At 35.6% G+C, this 25,974-nt stretch overlaps 1 protein-coding gene across 13 annotated transcripts in view; it reads left to right on the top strand.

Annotated features, from left to right (window-relative positions):
- Positions 1–25,974, top strand: part of LOC123761441 (band 4.1-like protein 4) — an 817,171-nt gene that overhangs the window by 784,911 nt on the left and 6,286 nt on the right. For 8 of the 13 annotated variants that reach the window (XR_011228615.1, XM_069324962.1, XM_069324958.1 and 5 more), the window contains 11 exons: positions 304–422; positions 2,836–2,908; positions 3,050–3,316; positions 4,727–4,873; positions 5,574–5,765; positions 6,138–6,350; positions 8,090–8,201; positions 11,220–11,299; positions 18,229–18,414; positions 19,535–19,780; positions 22,097–23,096. Coding sequence is in view for 12 of the 13 variants with exons in the window: in XM_069324962.1 (XP_069181063.1) it covers positions 304–422; positions 2,836–2,908; positions 3,050–3,316; positions 4,727–4,873; positions 5,574–5,765; positions 6,138–6,350; positions 8,090–8,201; positions 11,220–11,299; positions 18,229–18,414; positions 19,535–19,780; positions 22,097–23,096 (2,635 nt within the window). In the remaining variant the exon portion in view is untranslated. The remainder of the gene's footprint in view (positions 1–303; positions 423–2,835; positions 2,909–3,049; positions 3,317–4,726; positions 4,874–5,573; positions 5,766–6,137; positions 6,351–8,089; positions 8,202–11,219; positions 11,300–18,228; positions 18,415–19,534; positions 19,781–22,096; positions 23,097–25,974) is intronic. The other 5 variants (XM_069324967.1, XM_069324968.1, XM_069324964.1 and 2 more) reach the window with 4 other exon arrangements.

The raw sequence follows: 25,974 nt of genomic DNA, 5'->3' as shown, positions 1-25,974 counted from the left end.
AATTATGTATGTGCTTAAATTGAATACAAATAAGACAGCTTATCTGTAGTCTAATATCTATTGTATTGTATGATACTAACATTAATATTTTGTAGTTTAAATTTCATATACTGTACTGTATATTACGGTACTTGGAGCAAACACTAATCAGTCTAATGCAATTTTGTCACCATCTTAATTGCAAAATAGGCCAATCATATATTTTCTTCTCCATAGGCTTCAAAGATAATATAATATGCAATGCTTATTACATTGCCGTATTTCTTTACTTTATTTTTTTTATCAACGTAGTTTGTTTTACAGTGGGAGGACAGAGAAGGAGGCAGTGCAGGACGCCAAACTTGGGTCACGGACACAACCAGAGTTCACCAGAATGCCCAGCAGGAGGTACCAACGGCGCATTGTGGAAGGTGCTCAGGACAGTAAGTCTTGCTTTAGACCAAAGTAATAACATGCTGGAATACCAGGTTAATTTGCTTGTGAGGTGCACATGTGATTTATGCATCTTTGGTGAGTGGACCATATCAGAGAAATATGCAGTTCAAAAAATGGTAAAAGTTACAATTGCATATACATTAGTGAAAGGAAATTAGAATCTTTTAAAAACTCTAAAAAAAAATCTATTACTAAATAGGAGTGGAGGGTATTATTTGATGTATTAAAGTTTCATAATTGAATTTGAGCATTTCAGAATTGTATCATTTGAGATATAACATTTTAGAATTATGAAACTTTATGGAATTATGGACAAGTAATGATTAGTGTCAATCATTATCATGTTGTCTAAGGTAATGTGTAAAACTGAAGGCAGTAAAGAAGTTATTATCATTCCATAATATTCCAGTTCTATATACTGTCCCAGTAATTTAATTTACTTGAATTTACCTGAGGGCCGTTAACTCTGTTGGCCTTAACAAGGACGGGAAGCCAGCAGCTTGACAAAGGCTTCCCCCCTCATTTGTCCTGATGATGTAATTGAGTTGGATTTTGAAATTTAACACATTTTCGGCTTTGGTGGATAGGTGGTTTTATGGGTTTATAAATCTATGGGTGACAAAGCATATCCTGCTTTCTGTCCTGCATTATGGCTTGTTGAGCTTGAAATCATTGGACCTTGTTTGTGGTACAACTGATATTTTAAAAGAAGTCTCGATCAGTCTTCTCCAAATTGTTTGGTATTTTAAGTTTCAATGAGATTAGTCCTGTCATATCTGGTTTGCAAGATTGTAACTTGATTAGCTAAATGAACTGTGGGGTTCAGTCCCTGAACCCATTATGTGCCTCTGTAACCCTTTCCACTACTGCCCACAAGATTGGTATGGGGTGCATAATAAATGAACTAAACTAAGTGTTGTTAGCCCTGTGGCTCTCAACTGTTTCTGGTATGAGAGTTGACTTATTTCTTGAATGAATTTTGCCACCTGGTGTTGAACTTTCTCCAAAGCAAATGTGTCTTTCTGAAGATAATGTCTCCATGATTGGATACAATAATCTAAGTGGGGTTGCACCAGAGATTATTTATGAATAACTGCTTTCTTGCCCTTGAAGTCAAACACATTCTTGTATTCGGAGTGATGTGCTATTAAGTTTATTCCATTGCCACATTAAGACTTAGCTCAGTGGTACAGTACTTTGTGTGTGTTAAACGAAAGTACAATGGTGTGTTAAACGAAAGTACAATGAAAGCTTTAACAAATTAATAGATTGTTCAAACAAATCCTTTGAAACCAATATATTTGCAGCAAATAAGTATCTAAATACAGTAGTGTACTGCAATATTATACTTAATTTGTATTACAGTACTTTTCTGTAATTTAATTTAATATATACTAAACAATAAAAAATTGAGAGAAATATCTTCCATAGTAACACTGAACTATTGTTTGTTGCAATATGAAGTTAATTTCTGTTGCACTCAGTATTCATCCTGTGAACAGTAGCACAAAGGGGTTACAGAGGGTAAAAACAAAAACAAATTACAGACCTTAGCGGATGTTGTTTGACATTGGTTTTTACAATGTATATGTACACCTTATATATGTACAGTATATTGATATCTGGTAACAAAACACTGCTTGCCCTGTAATTACTTTGTATAATAATACTGTATAATATTACACACTGCTATGGAACCAAGTCGTTTAATGCAGTACTTGACATAATTTTCAACGTTGAATATTACAGGGTAATGAGTTTTGTTGTTTATGGTGCGTATAATATGCAATAGGGCTTACACTTTCTTAATGCAAATCTTTCTATTACCCATGCTATCACACAGAGGCTTTCCGCTGTTGGATAATAACTAAAGGCAAGTCTGCATAAACTGAGTTAAATATTCACATTTTCTCATTTACTAATACTGTACCAAGAAAGGGGTTGGTATCATTTAGAAAATGAGTTATAATAGAGATAATAGAAAATAGTTCAAAGACGTCTAAAAATTATTCCTACTCTATATTACTATAGTTATGATTTTGTTCAAATAACTATTAATTATAGCTTATCTGTTCAGTCTAAAAATTAAACCAGTGCAATCTAAAATGTACTCGTGTACAGTACTTTATTTTCCAGCATGGTAATATTAACTGTAATCTAATATCCAGTGTGCATTTGGAATGGCTTATACAGCAATACAGTAGATACTGTATTGCTGTATTTTTAGTTTCTTTCAAACTTTATAACTGTCTTTCATGCAGTGAAGGAAATGTCTTCTTGTAGAGATACATGTCTGGGAGAGTTCTTTCTCTTTCCTCAAGAAGATACATATATAGTGCATAGAGGATACTCATAAATGTAATGAGGATGAATAGTGATGGGTTAATTGACTATTTGCAGCGCCACGTGTAGAGGATATTGAGGTGAAACCCGAGACTCGCAACACTATACAGTTGCCAACACCAATTGCTACGTGAGTCAGCCAGCATTGCTTAAGAGATTTACTTTGAATTGTTTAAAGTGTCACATATGAATAATGTAGATTAAAATTCCATGTTGAGATTATTGTGACAATCTGAATGATATGTGTGTGCTCGATTGTTTTTTTCTTCAGAGTATCACACATGTATCGCAGCACTTCCATGACATTAGCACCTCGTAGTGACTCCCCCCGCAGCACTCGCTCAGCACCTTACCCAGCTGGTGTGACAACTGGTGGTACAGCAACACTTCTAGGAGGTAGAAATGGAGATCACAGACCTCGAGGAGAATCTCCCAGATCTGTTCACTCTGCAGCCCCTGCCTCTCACAGCTATGTGGTGTCTCGGCGAACCTCCAGTGTAGACAGCCAATCTTCTGTTGATTCTCGAGGTCACCGCAGGTTAGTATTATATTGCTTAGAAAGTAATGTACAAATTGTTTAGCTTGTGATATCTTTCTCACATGTACATCTTAATCTTAGCATGGCAGTGGTACTTGTTGTGGCATGCTGAGATCCAACCTTATTGTTTTTTTAAGAAAAGAAGCTTTTTGTTTGTACTTTTTTTCATGAAGTATAGTTGTATTTGAGTGCAATTGTTTGTTTTACAATCATATTTGTATTTTTTAATGAAGTAACTTTCATATTAAATAATTTTCATACTATATTCATATAATACTGGGCAATTAGCTGTGGTCATTATACAGCACTATTACACAATATTTAGTAACAATATACAGTACTGTACTGTAACCCTGAAACTTAATTCACTTAATAATGAAAAGATACTGTAGTATAAAATTATAAGTCTTATAAATCCGACACATCATGTCCAACTTGGTGAGAACTAAGAGCTGTTATTTACCAAGACGTTTGGTTAATAATGGGTATGGTATAAATTTCCTCTCCCACCCGCTATAAGAATAAATAGACAGATTATATTAATCCTAACAAATTTTGTAGTTTCTCTTAGTATTAGATGTGACTTTGGGATGATTTTAGTTCACTGAAGTCTTGCAGAGTATTTAGTGAAGGGTTGTAGTGCTTAATATCATTTGAGACAACATATTGAAATAATATTCCTTAATCTTTGTAATAAATCTGAGGATGTGAAAAGAGAGAGTACCAGTAACAAACAAAATGGCAGGACAGAAGATATGCATTTTGTCCTGCCAACTTGGACGATATTAGACCTCTTGCCCTAATCATGGCTTGGTGCTGAGTAAATCAACTCTTGCTTGTTTGGGTAACATTACTTACCAGTTTTGTGAATATCAGCTCATTTACATAATAATAATAATAATAATAATAATAATAATAATAGTAATAATTTATTTGCAAGAAGGTACAGTGGGTTAGTGAGATTACATAAGATTGGTATTTGTACATTCATGCAAAGCCACTTACACGCATAGCATTTTGGGCAGACTGCTACAAAGTTGCAGACTTAAAAAGTTGCTTACTGTAAATACTCTGATGTGTCATTAGTTACCAGGTGTTTGATTATGATGTGCCTGACTGTATTCAATATTATAAGATATAAAGCATGTGACTAGAGAAAATACATAATATGAATGTTATAAAAGACTCTAATTTGGGCTGGTATAATAAATTTACTAATTTATAAAACATGACTAAAGATTTGTTTTAATTACTGTATAGTACTGTATAATGTACAATATAGTGTAAAGTTTTAGCATTAGTATATGCTTTCATTAGTGTAAGTAATATTGGTATGACTTGCACCAACACCCAAAATACAGGTAAAACATACATAAATAATAAAAGTGAACTTCTTTTGGTATGGTGTAGGCACAGAAGGAGCCGTGGGCGCTCGTCTGATGGGGAGAGTGAGGCAAGCAGTAAATGTTCTTCTAGAGGGCATCGTCGTCATAGACATCGTCATCATTCTGATGATTCAGATCATCATCGCCACCGCCATCGTCGTCGACGACATAAGTAATTTCAATATACTGGACTGATGTGTATACACACACACACACACACATAAACACACGCACACGCATGCACACAGAGAACATGCGGAAACAAAGGTGGCGAAAAAATATTAGAAAGTTTTTTTTTCTAATATTGGTAGAATGGTAGGCAAACAGTGGTAGACAGTTGAAACAAATTAATTTGAGAAGGTGATGGAGGCCAAACCAGTAGTTTCAAATCGTTACATGACAGAGTCCTGTACTTGGAAGACAGACAGGACACCACGAGCATAGCTCTTATCCTGTAACTACATTTAGGTAATTACACAAACAATCAATATACAGTAAGTGAAAAGTCAATGGATACCAAAACAATTCGTAGTTTCAAAGTGTCATGTGATAGATTATAGGGAAGTTAGGACACTATGAGCATAGCTCTCATTCTGTAGCTACACTTAGGTAATTGTAGACAGAGGGTCCTGTTTCACAGTGGACTAAACCATCGGCTCAGAACTGAGGATTGCAGGTTCAAGCTTTGTGGCAAGACAGAAACTACTGTAATAGCAAATGTGCATGTTGATTGATACATAAATACTTTGTAATGTTTTAAAGTGTGCATGTGTATATGTCTATTAAGGTTATTTATCACAAATTAAATGTCTTATAGTGAACTGAACTGTTATGAAAAACAGTACTGCATAACAAATACCTTGTAATTTAAGGTCTGGTGGCAGCATGGTAAACAGCGAGACCCAGTGGGCACAGGTACAGGCAGGGGAGGTACAGGTCCGAGGCAGTACAGCCACTGTGCGTGACCTTTCTCACAAAAGTGGTTATCAGCCCTCAGGTGTAGATACAGAAGCAGACTCCCACCATCACCAGCACTCCAACAAAAAACGACACAGGAAACATAGGTATGGTTTAATATTTGAGTTGATCTTTATTGGTTTTACTTTAGATTCATGATAAGTTATTTTCTATTCGCTTGGGCTCTAGGGGACTCGAACAGTGTACCCCATGTGTGTGTGAGGCCGAATCTCTATCGACCGAGCTATTGAGTAGCCTTAATAAGGAAAGTTTCCAGAAGCACTATCCTGCTGCCAAACTGGAATTTTTGGTTCGAGTCTCCTAGAGCCCAGGTGAATGGAATGTTTACTTCCACGGAAGTGTGTGGATGACAATTTTTATAACCTTTTTTATTTTGATAATGTAGTCTTTGAAGTCTGTGTAGACACACATTGATAATGATAGAATTTTTAACTACCAGTGCTGTACTTCTTCCATAGGTCTCGATCACGGTCTCCCTCTGAAGCAAAAAATACGCGACTGCCAGATGAGCTTCGGCGACACCTGGAATTTGATCTTCAGAAGACACAAGGCCTATCAGAGGCAGAGTTAAAGGAGATTCCGTATACCAAGGTAGAAACTGCTAAAACCATCAAGATTAAATACACCTCTCCAAAGACGAAACGACACAAAAGTCCACGACGTTCTAAAAGGTTGGTACAGTAAATATATTTGTTGATTGAAAGTTTGAATAATTATTTTATTATATTGCTCACCAGGCTGTGCTAGTACAAATGTTAATATATGCAAATGTATGTTATACATACATCCAAACAAACCAATCTTTGCCATTGTGCTTACACACTTTTTCACCATATTCCTGACCAAGGCAGTTCATAACTTGGTCTAACAGTACATGAAGACCAGTGCAGTTAGGTTGAGTTCTTCTAGTCTGTCATCATTGTTTAACTGGCTTAATTATCACTGGTATTAGTCTCATAACAACTTTTTGGATATTTTTTTTTTTTTTGCTAGTGCTACACATGATAGAATTGGCTTGTCAAACGCTAAGTATAATATTATAATGTTCTTAACGATTCCTTGCTTAGGTTTCTAAAGGTCATCCCTATCTTTGCACATCTTGCCTAATTCTTTGCCTAATTCCATTGTCTTCTTTTTTTTACCCTTGCAGCTGCATTTTTCATAGTCTGTATCATCCTTCTTGCCTCCTAGCTACACTCCAAAATTTAGTTGCTTCAATATTGCTGGGATTGAAATCTAGAAGTAATTTATTATCCAAGCTTGCAGCCTGTGTAGGTTCTTTTGTTCAGTAGTACTATGTAGTCTTCATTCCTTTACCTTCTCATTTATTTTGCATCATCTGCAAATAGTCATGCAAGATATTATCTCTTAGGGGGTACAAGATGGGTCATTTGCTTGCCATATATATCAGGAACAGGCCCTGAGAGACCTTGTTTACTACTTCCCTTCACTTTGACACCTGTCACTGTGACTGGTCTGTGTTAGGTACATTTTACTCTAGTATCTAGTTTAATACCTTGCCAGTTATTCCAGGCTGCTTCTGCATTTTGTGCACCAGTCTATTATAGGGAGAGTGTCTGAGGTAATCAAATGCTTTGCCAGACTTGTGGCTTTATTGATCAAATAATTACAGTACAGTTACATCCTGCAATAATACCAAGCCTTATAATATACAATACATATATACAGTTTAAGCACTTTCTATTCACTATAACGATGAGCAAACTGCATATCAACTAAAGCTAAAATAAACAGAAAATAGGAGTGCATTATACCATCCTATATACATGTGAGTTACAGCTGATCTACCAGTCACCAAACAATAACAGTCAAGTGAGCATCCGTCAGGTACAACAATAACTCCAGTCAGGTACAATAAATACAACCTTTTACTACAGTGTCATAAGCTTTCTGGCAGTCTAAGAAGATTCTAACCACCCATCCTTCTCTCATGTCTGCCTTGTCTTGGTGACCCTGTCATAGAACTGTATCAGGTTCATCAGACACAACTTGCTTTCTGTAAAGTCAAGCCTTCTCTCGGTAATGACGTGTGCCCTCTGTAGAGATACTCCAGTCTAGTTAATATATTTCTTTGGTACAGTACTTTGTTGATATTCTGTCCTGCTGCTGCCTGGTAAAAATTTCCTCCTGTTGACTAGCATTTTATGTCTTCTCCCAATGTTTCCATAAACTGTACAATATCTTTACACACAGAGATCACACTAACGTGATGCATCAAATGAACAAATCCTCGTCACGGCCCTTGTGGATTTGTGCAATATCTTGTTTCTCACATGTCGATGGTGGCTGGTCCAAACTGCCTTAATTATTTTTCCTTTGCCTGTTTTTAATCACAAAGACAGTAGAAGAATTTGCCTTTTGAAATGTAACCAAGTGTCCATTTCACCAGCAACTCAAGTGATCGCAAGGCTACTCCTCCAGCTGATGGTGAATCTCCACCTCCACCATACACTCCCTCGCCTGCAGGCAAGACCAATACATTACCCAAAGCCAGTCATAAGGTTGGTACTAATTCATATTTAAGTTGAGTTGACTTAGTGCAATATATCTTTGTTGTAATGGAAAATTACAAATTAGTGTAGTACAATGAAAATAAGTTGTTACCACAGCTGTCATAATTTTATTATTAAGAATTTAATGAAAAAATAAGTTATATGAAAAGCCCCATTCTGAGCAGATTTATTTGGCTGCTCCGTAAGGTATAATCTGGTGTGTTTGTAGGAGGGAATCTTGCATTGCCAGGCAGTATGATATTCTGACACTGGAGTCACAGGGAACCTTTTGAGCAAACCCTGCAGGGTTGTAAAAGGTGAATGGAAATCGCTGAGGAACATACAATCCACCTTCAATAGGAGGTTTATTCATGCAAATTCAAAGCCTTTTTAACTCGTCTCATGGCCAAATAAAATGTTCTCACTAACTTTCAGTTAGCTTTCCTGTTCACTGTTACAGACTGCCACTAGGGGACAGAACTATACATAATTTTTGGGAACAGTCGAGCACAATTGGCTTTTTTCCTGAAGGGACTATATTAGTAGCTCTTTAATACAGAAATCAACTTACTTGATTTCTGGGCACCAGAAATCATAATTACCTGGGCACCAAAAATACAGTATAACATAACCTTCCAGGAGGGTACTGCTGTTAAGTAGTGGGTGTTGAATGTTGGGAAATTGATGAATAGTAGACATTTGGCCTTTAGGCCAAGAAGTCACAGAACTGATCACCCGTGGGGAGATGATTAAAAGCTAACACCCTGACACTCTCGGTGGGTCTTACAAAACTAGAACAGACCTGAACACATAATGGCCCATTGGCTGGCACTTTAAGACTTTGTGAGCATTAACTTATATTTATTTAAATGCACATGACAGGGAACACATACGACCAGTGAAGTCAATCACCGAAATTATTACACAGAAGTGATGTGGTGGAGGCAGACTCCATACACAGTTTCAAATGTAGATATGATAAGAGCCCAAATGGCTCAAGAACTTTTTGGCAGATATATGGTAACACACTTGGCCCATACTTTGCTGGCGATTTGGCCTAGGTTCGCATCCTGGTAGGAAAGGATTGACCAGGTGCCAGTCCTTAACTGTATGCTTCTCTTCACCTAGCAGTGATTGGGTACTTTGTTGTTAAATGATTGGCAGGTCGTGTTCCAGGGAAACTAGTAGGTAAGGCTTACCATGAGCTAAGGGAAGGAAAAGCTCGCAGCCTGCTAACAGGAGTCGGCAATCATCTGTTTCTGTACCCCACCTGTTAAAGAAGAAAAATGCTAACATGCTTTTAATCTACAAAAGTGACAGCAGGGAAGGCCCCTCTTAATTATAGACCTGTATCGTTACCAAGTGTAGTAGTCTAAATATTGGAAAAAATAATTAAGACCAAATGGGTAGAACACCCGGAGAGAAATATAATAACAGACACAGTATGGTTTTCAATTAGGAAGATCCTGTGTAACAAATCTACTTAGTTTCTATGACAGAGCCATAGAGATTTTACAGGAAATAAATAGTTGGGTTGATTGCATTTATCTGGAACTAAAAGAGGGTTTTGACAGAGTCCCACTTTAAAGGTTGTTTTGGAAAGTGGAACATACTGGAGGAGTGGCAGGGAGGCTTCTAACATGGATGAATAATTTTCTGACACAAAAAGGAGGACAGTAATCAGAGCAAATATATCAGACTGGTGAAATGTCACTAGTGGAATACCACAGGTTCAGTTCTTGCATCAATAATGTTCATTATCTATATAAATTTTCTACCAAAAATAATACAGAATTACATGAACATGTTTGCTGATAATGCCAAGATACTATGGAAGTTAAAAACTTAGACGATTGTCATGCTCTTTAAGAAGATTTGGACAAAATAAGTGTATGGAGCAGCACTTGGCAAATGGAATTTAATGTGAATAAATGCCACATTATGGAATAGGCTGAAAATAGGCCACACACACAACCTACAAATTATGGAAATAGTTAAAGGAATTCGGATAGAGAGAAAGAGAGAGAGAGAGAGATCTAGGGTTGGTTCTAGACAGAAAACTGTCACCTGAGGACCACATAAAGACCATGTTGCAAGGAGCCTGTGCTACACCTTCCAATTTCAGAATTGTTTTTAAATATATGGATGGTGAGATACTAAAGAAATTGTTCACAACCTTTGTGAGACCAAAGTTGTATTATGCAGCAGTTGTATGTTGCCCATATCTTAAGAAGCACCTCAATAAACTGGTAAAGGTGAAAAGACATGGAACTAAATGGCTTCTGGAACTGAAAGACAAGAACTATGAGGAGAGGTTAGAGGCATAAAATATGCCAAAGCTCGAAGATAGAAGAAATAGAGGCAATGTGATCACTATATACAAAATAGTTATGGGAATTGACACAATTGTTATGAAGAATTATTGAGACTTGGAACTTCAAGAACTAGAGGTCACAGATTTAAGCTAACTGAACAGAGTTGCTAAAAAATACTTGAAAATTCACTTTCACAAACAGTGATAGATGGTTGAAACAAGTTAAGTGAAAAGATGGTGGAGGCCAAAACCGTCAGTAGTTTCAAAGCGCTATTTGACAAAGAGTACTGGGAAGATGGGACACCACAAGCATAGCTCTTATCCTGTAATTACTCTTAGGTAATTACCAATTGATTAACATTGAGAGGTGGGATTAAAGATCAGAAGCTCAGCCCCCATAAGCACAATTAGGTGAGTATAATTTGATGAGAACAGATCTCCACTGTGAGGAGAGGAAAGCAAAATTGAAATAAAACCTTCATAGCAATGAAGATAGCATCTAACTGCAGCCTAAAATATCTCACTGCTATCAGCATATTTCAATCCAGCAGGACTGCTTGAAATGTTCCTTGTGACCCCAGTACTAGAATGTCAGAGTGTCTGACTCTGCGGTGATACTGCACATACTCACCAGAGCTGCCAGAGATAATAGCTCTGGAAACTATTTTACAATATTTTTGAGGAAAGTAAACTAGTTTTATTCTCATTTTCAGGACAATTTGGGTGATGTAACTGGGGCAAGAAGCCCAGATGGAGGCATGGTTAACGGCACACTTCGTCCCCCTGGCCCAAGGTATATCCTTCTCATGCACGACCTCTATGTTTAACACCACACTGTTTACTAACATGTACTAACTCATGACGAGTGGATGAAACTAAGTGAACAGTGGCTGTGATGGACTTGTGTAATAACTGTGTTTAATGCTAAAAAAAACTGTTTGATAGTCTTGAAATTATGATAATTGGCACTACAGTATTATAAAATTCCACAAAATTATGATTTGTTTAAATATTTTAGTTTAGTTGTTACTATAGTTAATTAATTAAGTGCATTAAAAATTTTTTTTTAAACTAAACACATGCAAGTGGTTGACAGAGATACTACAAAATTTGTCAAATTAATTTTGTTTGTAATTCATCAAGCGAAAACAGCTTTTCATTATTACGTGAATATGAGCTGTCATTATTATTATTCCTTTGGGCAGGAGCTCATAACTAAGAGCATATCATTCTTGTCATGAAAACAGAAAAGTACAAACGAAGTAATTGGTTAAGCAATTATTCTAGAAAATTTGAGTTACCCTATTTCCTCATATTCTCCAAAAAAAATTTTTTTTAATTTTACAATATTTTATTGCTTTAAATTAACATCTACATGTATCAATAATCTCATAAATTGAAGACTCATGGTCATTCATAAGAAGCATATCAAGATCGTTAACCCCCTGACCTGCACAGCTATTGAAAAGTGCTACTGTAACGAGGTGTGCTTGACTAAAAATAGTTAACAAAAGGAAAAAAAAGAATTGCACGTAACAATTGGAGTAGTATAAGGGCTTATGCTAGTATGGATGGAAGGCTCATGAAATTTGTCAATGATTGTACTGTTACAATCATTGAAGAATTGGAATAAACATTGAAATCCACATTTTAAAATAGACGTGGATTACAGTGTATTTATTTATATACACAAGATAATTGGGTTGTGAAAGTACTGTACATATGCTGGAGACTAAATGGCACATTCTTGCAAAGCCACTAATGTCAGTTTTGTCTTCATATTTATGAATCTGATGTTTCTGTGTGTGGTCAGGAATCCCATAGTGTGAGTGGGTATGTGTGAGCTTAACACGAGCACACATTTGTTAATTTGTTGTTAGGGAGGTCAATAAATGTTGAATGGGAGAAAGCATTTGTTATATAGCAGACTGTCAGACTACAGACAGCATCTACTAGACAGGAAAGACCATCTGTCAGACTGCAGACAGGAGGTGTAATTGATCAGACTGTAGGCAGAAGACAGAATTAGTCATGCAACAAACAGGAGACAATGTCGGACAGACTGTAAACAGGGAAAAGCATCGGTTAGACTTAAATGACATAGTTGGTCAGACTGTGGACAGGAGGCAGCATCAGTCAGACTGCAGATGAGAGACAGCACCAATGAAACATACAGACAGTCAGGATGCAGAGAAAATTTGTAACAAATATAATAGCATGAGAAAGTGGGTTATGCCTTTAGTAGCTTTAATAAATTATAGATTATTTACTATTTTCATGTTAAGTTTTTAAATTATTTAATTGTTAATTATTTTAGTAATATGCTGTGTATGTACAGTATCTTATTTCTAGCAAAATTGTAACAAGTCAAATTTTAAATGTGGCAAAAACCTTGTTAAAATTAGTTTTGCTCTTTAAGATTGAACAATGGCTTAACATTTTTGCTTTGCATTGATTATATATTAGTTCCAAACAGGAATGAGTTTTTAAAATCGCTTACTGTAAAAAGTGATTTTTTTTAACATATATTCAGTATGTCATTTCCCTCATATTAGCCTATGGCAGTGTGGTGTAGTTCAGAATGTTTCTTAAAACATTAACCACTAAACCATTTTGACATGTGTGTAAAGGGTCTCAGTAGCACAGTAGGGTTCATTCTCAACTCACACTTGAGAATTCCAGGTTCAAATCCCATTTAGGACAGAAATGATTGGGCACATTTCCTGTTACCTAATGCCTCTGTTCACCTATCAGTAAATAGGTAGCCAGGAGTTAGTCAGCTTGTTCTGGTGTTGCATCCTGGGAAGGATCAGGAGTTTGATCTTGGAGGAGGTGGGGGGGGGGGGGTTTGTGGCAGACCTTGATGTAAGCCTAACATGTATGTTAGGCTGCCTAACACAGGCTGCCTATCTCTGACAAAATGAATGATTAATTGTTTACCTGAGCACAAGTGAAGGAAAATGGACTATGAAAAGCTTTACCGTGTGGTGAGCTGTTAAACAGATGTGATGTATATTAAGCAAGGCTCTACACAAATTTTATTCAGAAATTGTAATTACATTTTTTAATGGCTAATGCACCAGGTTCAAAACAAATTGGTAATAATACTAATAAAAAAAAATACAGTGCTAAGTGAATATCAGTAATTCTGATAAATGTACATGAACAAATTCCAATTATGTTAATTACTGTATTCAATAAAAATTAGTATACTGTAGCAATATAAAGAGTTTCTTCATGAATGAAAGAAGCATGTCTTCACTTGTATGCCTTTGTGACTTATAAGAGAGATTACGTGTAGGAAATATGAAGAGAGATTACGTGTAGGAAATATGACGTGACCGTCTCTGTTTGTTTAACTTGATTTGGCTTTGTTTGCAAAAGAACTGAAAATCTATTCTGCACTTTGCAAAGTTATTAATCGATTATAACCATTTAATTTATACTTCATGCTTCTCTGCTAGTCAGCTCAAATTTTGTTCTATTTCCAAAACTGTTGAATTAACTTTTGGTTGAAAATTATGTATTAGCTATAATTGATATTTTCAATACATAGTCAACATGCTTATACCCGTGAATTATATTTTCTTGCATAATTCACCAAATAATACTTGGGAACATGCTTCTATTTAATTGTTGAAATGTCTTTTCTAGTCACTTACTTCAAAGAACAGTACATTACAGCACATAAAAGGAATTCCCATTCAGACGTGCAGGAATCTCTCTTCATCCAACCCATCCTCCTGTTTTGATAATACCTAATGTGACAATAGTCAGTAGTCACGAATTTGTACGTACATAGCTTTTAGATAGTAGTATACTGACTAGTAAGGAATTCTATATAAAAATAGAAGTTAAAAAAACTTACTTAAATATTCCTAGGCCTAGTACAGCACTCATATGTACTATATTAGATCTCAGATATCATGTATTAGGCATATGAAGGTTAGGTTAGTTTAGTTTGTTAAAGCAATACAAGTAAAAAAATAGTTTTCCGGTTTATCCAACTCAATAGTGCCAATTTCTACTTTTTAATTTCGTCGTACGTCGGTATATATATACTATGGTCCTCATCGTTACTATAAGTACTACCAAAACAGGAGGATGGGCTGCTTCATCACAGCTAGAGAGTTCGTATGGTCCATGCTGTGGATTTTCACTAGGCAGAGAAAGCACCCATCATAGCTCAGAGAGAGACCACCCAGAAATTCTTGAATATAATTTCAGTTATCAGCCACATTAACAAATACTGTACCATTATTTTTACTTACTGGTAAAGTAAAAATATGTAAAAAATAAATAAGTAGCTGCAATTTACAAATAAAAAGTTTTGGAGTACAGTACTTGATTCAGGGACATTAGGGCAGACAAATAATGTTTGTCTGATACGTTCTTATATTTTTTCTTTCTTTTTTTGTTAACTTTTTATCTTGGATTGCATCAAAACCATACAAACTAAATTCGGTGGATATGTATCCATTTTGTAAACTTGATTACATCTAATTAATATCAGAAATTACATTCAGATGAATCTAATAAATATATAAATAGTACCCAGTGCTACATATTTTATAAGTGTGTAAACAAACTCTTTACTTACTTTAGAAATAATATAGATTTTCATTTGTTAGCAATTTACCCATAAAGTTGTAAACAAGAAAACCATATGCAGGTAAATTCTTGTTTGTTTACTTTGTGTAAATTACTATTTAATTGTGTAAATTACTATTTAATTTTGAAATGGTAAGATTTAATCATACAAGCAATAAATGGAAATATTGTGAAAGCAATTCTTAATGTACATCTCAAAAGAAAAGATAATCTAACTCAGCCATTACAAAAAAAGCAACAAAATTTAATAATTGCACAAGAACAGTAGTAATTAATTAGGCAAGTATCATTTGCCAGCTATGTCTGGAGATGTTTTGTGAAGTTGTGCAAGTCATGATTTCACTATATGTATTTTAATACTCTTGACAAGCTTTAATAGGGTGTTACCCACCTTTTTTATAAATCTATTATTAGTAGAAGAATAACAAGGATTTGTAAGTTTGGGTAATTGTATATTTTGCACGAAAGTTGTATTTATAGACTTTTACATTTAGCTACTAAGTACAGTACAGTATTTGTAAAGCCTGTAAATCAAACAATAAAACATTATTAATAGCATATAAGTGATCTCCTTGAGTAACAATAGCTGAGGTTTGGTATACAGTACTTTCATTTGTAGCAGTGATAAGTTTTTCCATGTGGCTTTATCATCAAATTGTTTTGCAGTATATACCGACTTAAATTTTGAAGAAATCTGCTCATTATGGGCAGCATTTATGCCATAATGGCATTGTATTGTGCTGTACATTATCATTAATGCTCATACTGGCCTGCACGTTGAAGTGTTCATGAATTAAAATGATAAGTCTATATAGGTTGAAATGTTTATTTCAGAACATTTTTGGTGTGCTTTGGCACTATTTCAGTTAATGAATCAACCTGTCCATGCATTAAATCAGTCTATATTTGTCGGCTTTTGACACAAGCATACAAATTAAATGGTTATAGTGGAAATAAAAATATAAAAAATATGCACTTTCTTGGACCAATGAGCATTTGTCTTGATAGATTAGATTAGGTGGGTCTGTGCAGGTTCATATGTTTTTGGTCAAACGTGTACAAATTAGATGTTTGTTACATTTTGAGAATGATCTGGGAATTACAGTAGCAAGACATGATAAAAGAGGATTTTGTCTCGTGTTATATCATGTCGGTGGGTAGTGAAGTTGTCAGGAAATTTTTTTTCATCCTCCATAATGTTTTAATCTTTTTTTGATTTTCATAGTGTGAAATTTATCCAATTTGGCATTTACTTGTCATTTATTTCTCTTTGTTGTAGATAATATCCTTTGGATGAATTTTAAATAGATGGAACACATAGTAGAGAGGAAGCTTTATTAGAGATGCAAGTTTCATCTAAAATTCACCTAAATTTACCCAAGGCCCCTCCATCTCTAGTGTCTTTGATAGGAACAGGAAGCCAGAGGGTTGTTAAAGGTCCCCATTATTAATGAGAATTTGTTTCCAGCTCTAATCTGTAAGATTTATCAAATCTGCTTTGATAGGGACAAAGTTTTCAGGCATTTCACAGAAATCTATTAATATTATTTTTGTCAGCAGAATAACACTATTTTCTGACATTTTCTTGAGGAAATGTGCTTCTGAACACTGTGACATGTTGCTACATACAGTAGTCCTCCTGGCTTAATATCTTCTTTTGATAATTACTAGAACCCTGTGAAAGGTGTGCTTATGTGCACATTTTTTTTGGCACTTGGTCCAGTTATTGCCCATTTTTCTCTGATGCTTGCATCTTCATCATTGACTCTAGTGGAGTTTTGTGTTATTTTTTCCGCCAGTGAAAGTCTAGTGCCACTTGTCATTTGATTGTTTAGCATAGTGTTTCATAATTTCTGTAATGAACTGTGAGTGTTTTGATTGTGAGACTTCAATTATTCTGCATTGTATCTGAGGCCTAGGTGCTTTGTGGTGTGTGAAAGTGTTAAGCCTATGGGAACTGAGCATATATGAATGGGGAAAATAATTTTTGGGTAAGATGTGTGCTTTTTGTATGGAGAGGATGTAAGAGGAGAAGAGGAGGAGGCATGAACCTGAAAACAGTGATCAGTGAATTTGGAAGAAAATGTATTCATTGTACGTGTGAATATTAAAATGAAGGAAAGAAACTATTATATTACTGAAACGTGTTAAAAAAATTATGATTGTAGGAATTATTAGTTATATGTAGGTAAATATCTTGGATTTTTCACTTTAATATATCCCATCTTTTTTTCTGGAACTTGGTAGATTACAAGTGTTTAAACACGATAGATTTTCAAGAACAATTTGTTCAGTTTTCTATATTACACTTCTGGTATAAGAATATCAACATTTTAATATGTAACAAACTTAATGTTAAAGAAGGTTTAACTGTTTACACATCTAATAATATTGGTGAATGTTGAACAGTTTTTAGGCAATTGTAAACAGTTTGGGTTCATTGCGTTCTACATGTCTACAGCCTACTGCAGCACAGTACTTTACTGTACAGTACTACTGTACTGTACTGCAGTACAGTACAGTACTCACAGTACAGTAGTACAGTACAGTACTCAACTTTCTTCAATACAATAATGTTAGCTTAAAATTTATAGTTTTCAAGTATGCAAGGAAGTGCAGGTGAGAATTATTACAGTGCAGTTTTTCTTCTTTTAGGGTAGAATTTCGTAACAGTTATTTTTTATTTTGTTTTTGTGCGGTGGTAAGAATTTGCGTATTTTAACTTCCTTTGAATTTGGGAAAAGATATACTGGATATAAATCTACTATTTGTGACTTAGCATTATTTGTGTATAGTAGTGCTGTCAGTTTTTTGTACCTTTTATAGCAATATTATTTCTGCTAGCTTGCTTTCTTAAATAAAAAATAGATTTTGCTATTTGCTATCATGGTAAAAATGTTTTTTAGTAAATGTGTTTTGTTCACAGCTTTGTTTATTTATATGCTTAGCTTATCCAATAAGAAGCATGTATGATATTTTAATACAGCAACTTACTGCAGAAGTTTGGTTTAGTCCCCCACAATGTCTTTTTTTTTTTTTTTTTAATTACGAAGTATCGCAGCCTGTTTCAACATTGCTAAGCCGGTAATTAATTAAGTGTTTATACCACAGGTCAATTCAAGCACCAGTCTCTCGTGTAAAGTCTTCTGAAAGCCATTCTTCAGGAGGTAACAGTAGCAGAGGTTCAAGTGGGGACTCTCCAGGAATATTTAGAAGCCACAATGACTCTGGAACTCACACTGGGGCTGCCAAAACTTCTGCATCCACCTCGACCAGTGCAACATGTGCCAGCTATGGGTTAGTTTCAAGTTTGTCACACCTGTTTGGCAATCCTGATTAGTGTATTTATTTACTTGAGTTTACCCGAGGGACACTTAACACTCTAGTGGCCTCGACAAGGACAGAGAGCCGTCAGCATGTCAAAGGTCCAACCCCCCCATTGTATTTGCACTGAATATTTAGGTTGGAAATAACCCAAACCAACCCACACATATATAATTACTGTTGCATTTCAATTGATTCTGGACCCTTATCAAGTCATAACTCCAAGGTACTTATGCAACTAGTCAAGTTAGGGTTTCATGAGGGTCCAGATAAGATCGAAAGATTATCACCGTCTTTTCATTTCATAAGTGCCTTTAGCCCTGTTACTGTGACTTATTGATTTGAATGCATGTAGGTTGGAGTTAAGATAGTTGGTCACTTCTTGAACTTGTTATATACAATTTAGCTTATAAGTCAGTTTCACAATAGGTTTGATTGGTAGGAAACCATATACACTGTAGTAAAAAAAAAAAAAATTGCTGCATGGAGGCACATGTCACATCCACAAATACGTACATATACAGTACTCACATAAAGTAAGAAAATCTGACACAATTTTAAAAAGCTGTAGGATGGAGAAACACATTAACAATGATTTACAACCAGTGTTCTATGTCTAAAGAAACAAATAAGCAAACATGAGATAAGAGGAGAGGCTGATGGTGTTGTATATGCCCAAATTAAATACAACTTTAAATGTTAATAAGAGAGATGCTAGCCACATAAACAATTGTAAAATGATATAAGAAGACAGACTGAAGGTGTTTTGAAAAATGTAAATAATAATATTTGTAATAAAATATGGAAAAGAAGCTGGGATACTGAGCATAGGTCTTTGCAAATACATATTTATACATGATAACTACAGTACTTTAAAGTGTATCAAGGAATGATTGATGTATGAGGAAGATTTCATTACTCTGTATAGAGTAAAAACATTGACAGTGATTCTTATTATATAAAAATAAACTTAGCAAATCCTGTATTATTACCTGTAATTATGAATTACATAGACTGTGTTATCAACCTAAAATTTATAATCATACTTTTGCTACAAACCATTTAATAAGTTTTTTTTTTTTTTTTTTGTTAGCTTCACAAGCAGCTCTTCCCACAAGCCAGTGATGGTGAATGGCCCAAGTGTGAAGGCTCTGGTGACTAACAGCGCAAATGGGTCCTCGCCAACACTCGGTCATGATGCATCCAGTCCTGACTCCTCGGCTTTCATGGAGGACACGAGTGCAGGTTTTGTAGCAACCAATGGCTTTGTGCCTACTTCAGCTGCCCTACTAAAAAGTGGCACAAATGAAAGGGGATCCCATTTCACAGCTGTCCTAAAGTGAGTGTCTATTGTTTTATTGTACACCTGTGGTGCACTACAGATGTACCATATTAAATTGTCTGATTAAGTTGTCATTTAATATTTAGTTTACCTATTAATTTCACAATTAATTTGGTTGCATTATATATATATATATATATATATATATATATGTCGTACCTAGTAGCCAGAACGCACTTCTCAGCCTACTATGCAAGGCCCGATTTGCCTAATAAGCCTAGTTTTTATGAATTAATGTTTTTTCGACTACCTAACCTACCTAACCTAACCTAACGTTTTCGGCTACCTAACCTAACCTAACCTATTAAGATAGGTTAGGTTAGGTTAGGTAGGGTTGGTTAGGTTTGGTCATATATCTACGTTAATTTTAACTCCAATAAAAAAAAATTGACCTCATACATAATGAAATGGGTAGCTTTATCATTACATAAGAAAAAAAATAGAGAAAATATATTAATTCAGTAAAACTTGGCTTATTAGGCAAATCGGGCCATGCATAGTAGGCTGAGAAGTGCGTTCTGGCTACTAGGTACGACATATATATATATATATATATATATATATATATATATATATATATATATATATATATATATATATATATATAAATATTTTATTTAATTTTATTTTATTTATATATATACAAGAAGGTACATTGGGTTTGTGAGAATACATTGGACAGTACAGTAATTACATTCTTGTAAAGCCACTAGTACGCGCAGCGTTTCGGGCAGGTCCTTAATCTAGCAGATAATTTTAAGTCGGTAAGTTCAATCAGAATTGATAAATGAAAGATACATTACAAGAGAAAAATGAGATGAGAGAGATAAGTAATATAACAATGTGCTTTAATATACTTAAAGCTCTGATTGATTACATTGACAGCTTGATTAGTAATTTAAACAAGATTAATAGACACCATACAGCAGATTGACAGCACATATAAGACAGCAATGATCACAATGGTAAAGATGTTCAGAATGGGTACATAAAGATTGGGAGACTGGGTAGCAAAAGATACAGATAAACAAGATTTATAAACACCATACAATAGAATGGCAGCACATATAAGAAAACAGCAATGATCTCAATGGTAAAGATGTTCAAATTGGGAACAAAAAGGTTGGGAGATTGGGTAGCAATAGATACAGTGCAATTTTAAGGCAAAAAGAGAAAAACTATGAAGATGAAATTAGGTACTTTTTAGTATTGATTTTGAATGATGTAAAAGTTGGACAGCTTTTCAATTCAGTAGGGAGTGAATTCCATAAACTGGGTCCCTTTATTTGCATAGAGTGTTTACACAAATTAAGTTTAAATAATATAAATAATTTTATAAATAATATAAATAATTATAAATAATAAATTAAAAAATTATAAATAATAAATAATTAAAATATAAATAAAATCACCTGAATTTACCTGAAGGGACATTATCTCTCTAGTGGCCTTGCAGAGGACAAGAAGCCGGTGGCTTGTCTAAGGTCGCCTCCATTGTTCCTGTGGATTTATTTCTCTCTGGATTTTAAAGTGAAAAAATCTCTTGGATTTACAGCTTTGGTGGGTAGGCTGTTGTATGGGGTTATATAATAGGTATATCTTTGATTGTAAGTTCCTTATACCTGAATATGATCTTTATTCTGAGGAATTTTCGTAAACCTTCTACATACAGAAACTCTTTCTAATACTCTAATGTAGAGACAGTGCATTTTAAATTATATGGCATTCTTTTCCCATGGTAAAGAGTTCATTAAGCCATATTTAAATATAATTAAATAGTGTAAACCTAAAAAGATAACATAATTTGGTAGTAAAGGTGTTAATTTTGTGAAATTCCATCATATGTGGTGGTAGTGGAAAATTATACATATCAAGGGGTGCTCTGTAGTGTACCAAAATTACCATTAGTGAGAGAAGCAACCGCTGTTGTGCAACAGTCACACATTCACCCCATGCTTCATGAATGATATCAGTTGGACCCTTCACTGGCCTTGGCAGTGAAGGCCACTTGGCTACTGATCCTTACCCCTTGTTCACCCAGCAGTAATTTTCAGATAGTGTTCCAGGGAAAACTAGTAGGGGGTAAGGCTTAAAATGATCAGTGGAAAGAGAGAGCATGAAATTTACTACAGTAACATGATTCAGGAGTCATTTGCATCTGTACCCACCTGTGTACAGAGTAAATAAAAAATTAAGGTATAGTAGCTACTTTGCTTTCCACATGCTAGTAAAATTATAAGGCAGTTTAGTTTGACAGGTCCACTAGATTTTTCATAAATTCAAGTTGTTTACTCCTTTTTCCTTCTTGTGCAGACCACAGCCGAGTCCACAGTCATCGGTGACCTCGGGAATCAGCGTTGGGAGCTCCAGCGTGAGTATCTCAGCTGACTCAACCCTGACCAGCGGCTCCCAACATAACTGCAACAATAAAGACACTACCTTTAACCACCATCACCACCAGCTGTCATCAACATCCAACAGCCCAGACCCTGACGATCAGAAAAGCTACGACCACCATAGCTATGAAAACTTTAGTTTCGACAATAACAGCTACGACAACTCGACCATATGTGACAGCCCTGAGCCCTACTATAGTAACTGCAGCTCACATTATGACCAACAACAGTCTGGACACCCTAATACCCTTTATCCAAGCCTTGAGCCTATTACTCAACATTCTACTAACATTCTCATTCACTATCATGATCTTGACACTATAACATCATCTACACAACATCCCAATAATCAACCTGTTCCTCTCCCTAGAAGCTCTATAATATCTTCTGTTCATAATAATGATTCTTCCACTCATATTGTTCAGTCTTATGGTCCTTCCTCCATGAGCAGTAAAAATGGTACTAACTCTTTACAGAGATCTGGATACACATCAACTGCTCCAAAGCCAGGATTTAACTCCAGTCCCAATTCTGTTGGACTTCCTCCTCTTTCTTCATCTGTGAGTTCTTCACCTGCTCCTTCTGCCTCTTCTGTTACTGGTTGTGGAAACTCAACTTTACTTCGGCCCACAAGCAACCGTCCTCCTATGAAAACAACTGGCTCTCAAACCAATATCTTGCGTACTACTGCCTCGCAAACTAACAATTCTAACCCGGGTCAGAGAGCTTCTAGCAAACCCCAATCCTCCAATAAAACCGCAGAAATGAGTCAAGGCATCCAGACAACAAATGGGACTAACCTAGCCCACTCTGCCCTGCACTGGAAGGTGTATAACTGGGATGCATACAGGGAAGAGGCAGAGTGGTCTAATTCACTAGGGCGCAGCATCAAGGGTCAAGGACCAGAGGGTAATCAAGTAAGTAACTGCCACTGACATCTTTTGCCTTCTTGCTAACTACAGTACTTCAAAGTGCATTTTTTCTCTTCAGTCATCCTGCAGGTATTATTTGTTCATTCTTTGTAGCAACATTATGCTATTTTAGCATTGCCTTTTCTAACAGTCTGCACCTGTATCAGTCAGTCAGTTGTAGCATGCCTTGTTCTGAGATATCTACTCCACAAAATCTGCTTCAGCACTTATATATTTTGCTTCATCACTTTGTTTATCATTTCATCTTCCAGAAATATTTTCTGAAAGATTTACCTTAGAATTGTTAAATAATAATAATAATAATAATAATAATTGTGTTGGGAGACAGGCAGCCAATTTATGCATATGTTAGGCTTATATCGAAGTCCCTCCCCACCCATGGTCGACTTACTGACCACCCCCTTTCCCCCTTCCATCTCAGGATGCAACCCCACAACAAGCTGACTAACTCCTGGGTACCTATTTACTGTTAAGCGAACAGGGACATTAGGTGATAGGAAATGTACCCAGCCATTTCTGTCCTGCCCGGGATTCGAACCCAGAATTCTCGATTGTGAGTAGAGAACAAACACGACTGTACTACTGTGATCCTCAATGATGAAAAGAAATTGGTGGTGCCATCCATCTTGTCGATACCGCGTTTTAACTGTCAAGGTGCAACAGCAAAAATAATATATAGTACAATCCAATTAATATTGCTTTTCCAAATCTGGTCAAAGACTGAATCGACATATTTCTTCATCAATAAAGTGGCTTGTTTTAACACCTCTTCTCCTCCTCCTTCTCCGTTTATATCTGCTTTTGTCTCTTTCTTTCTCTTTCTCTTTTTCTCTTTCTCTTTCTCTCTCTCTTTCTTTCTCTTTCTCTCTCTCTTTCTCTCTCTCTTTCTTTCTTTCTCTCTTTCTCTCTCTCTCTCTTTCTCTCTCTCTCTCTCTTTCTCTCTCTCTCTCTCTCTCTCTCTCTCTCTCTCTCTCTCTCTCTCTCTCTCTCTTTCTCTCTTTCTCTCTTTCTCTCTTTCTCTCTCTCTCTCTCTCTCTCTCTCTCTCTCTCTCTCTCTCTCTCTCTCTCTTTCTTTCTTTCTCTCTCTTTCTCTCTCTCTCTTTCTCTCTCTCTCTCTCTCTCTCTCTCTCTCTCTCTCTCTCTCTCTCTCTCTCTCTCTCTCTCTCTCTCTCCCTCTCTCTCTCTCTCTCCCTCTCTCTCTCTCCCTCTCTCTCTCTCTCTCCCTCTCTCTCTCTCCCTCTCTCTCTCTCTCTCCCTCTCTCTCCCCCTCCCTCTCTCTCCCCCTCCCTCTCTCTCCCCCTCCCTCTCTCTCCCCCTCCCCCTCTCTCCCCCTCCCCCTCTCTCCCCCTCCCCCTCTCTCCCCCTCCCCCTCTCTCCCTCTCTCCATCTCTCTCTCTCCCTCTCCCCCTCTCTCACTCTCTCTCCCTACCTCTCTCCGTCTCTCCCTTTCTTTTTCTTTCTTTTTCTTTTTGTTGGAGAGATAGCATCTTGGCAAAATCATAATCTCCCTAGCCTGATTTAATATAATGAAAGTTAATTGTTAAAAATTATATTAAAAATCATATTGATGCAGAAAATGGAGTTGTCTTTCTTTCATTTTCTTGCTACCATATATAAAGTTATGATTACAGCAAATAATTTCAGAGTTAAAACAAACTAATGAAAAATCACTCCTGCATTCACCATGTGATTTTGATCAACACAGAAAGCACAATTCTTAAACAGTGACTCTCAGGCTTCTTGAAAGTTGCTCAAGGCCTTATATCTACATGGTAAAATGAACTACTATTTGTAAACGATGATAATCTTCACTCGTTCCTGTCACATGAAGTACAGTACAGTCGTCAGTCTTGAGACTTTAAGATAAGCTACCATAGTTTGCAGTCTGTACATTTGACATGTTGACACTTTTTGACTCCTTTTGCAGTGTATTTTTTTTATTTATATTTCAAATGCATTTTAAATTTATGGCCAGGAGAGACATGGAGCAGCTGTTTATTTTATAAAATATCAAAATCAGTGATAGAAACCTTTAGTTCTTTGCTTAACAAAGAAACAAAGTGTTTTATATTTAATTAAAAAAAATATTTTCAACCTTTTCTAAAACTAATATTATAACATCTTTTAAATATAATTTCTCCATTTTTACATTAGTAAATATTACAATCAAATTTGATTGTCCTATGTGTTTGAGTTCCACAAGGCTGTAGCCAGCTTATATTACATGAATTTCTGATAGAGTAATTAGGATTGCTTCACCGACTTCTTCGGCAGTGTCATTTTGCAAATGAGATCCTGCATAGTCAGGTAGAGCACACTTGACCTGGGCGACCCTTGACATGCCTCCAACAGCTGCTGCTTGTCAGTCTCCTCGGCCCCCACACCCTATGCCACTTGCCCACAGCATTGCCATCACCCCTTACTCCTGTGCACTCCACTTTAGCTTTACCCATAGCACCTGCATGTTCCTTACTCATCAGCATCTCGGTTATGTATTCATGTAACTGATATCCTGATAGCAAGGGTAACTAGATAGGAAAAAGAATCCTGTTATAGTGCAGAAATTGTTCCCTGTTGCATGCATATGCACGCATGCATATATTATATATATATTGTATATATATATATATATATATTGTATATATATATATATATATATTGTATATATATATATATATATATATATATATATATATATATATATATATATATATATATATATATATATATATATATAATAGTGTGTGTGTGTGTGTATATATATATATATTAGTTATATATATATGCATGCAATAATTATATATCAATAATACAGTAGTTATATATAATAGTGTTCAGGGTCTAATTTTTCTGGGCTGAAACA

Source organism: Procambarus clarkii, chromosome 15 (assembly GCF_040958095.1).
Source record: "Procambarus clarkii isolate CNS0578487 chromosome 15, FALCON_Pclarkii_2.0, whole genome shotgun sequence".
NCBI lineage: Eukaryota > Metazoa > Arthropoda > Malacostraca > Decapoda > Cambaridae > Procambarus > Procambarus clarkii.
The sequence above is the reverse complement of the archived record's forward strand: the minus strand, read 5'-3'. Positions and strand labels throughout refer to the sequence as shown.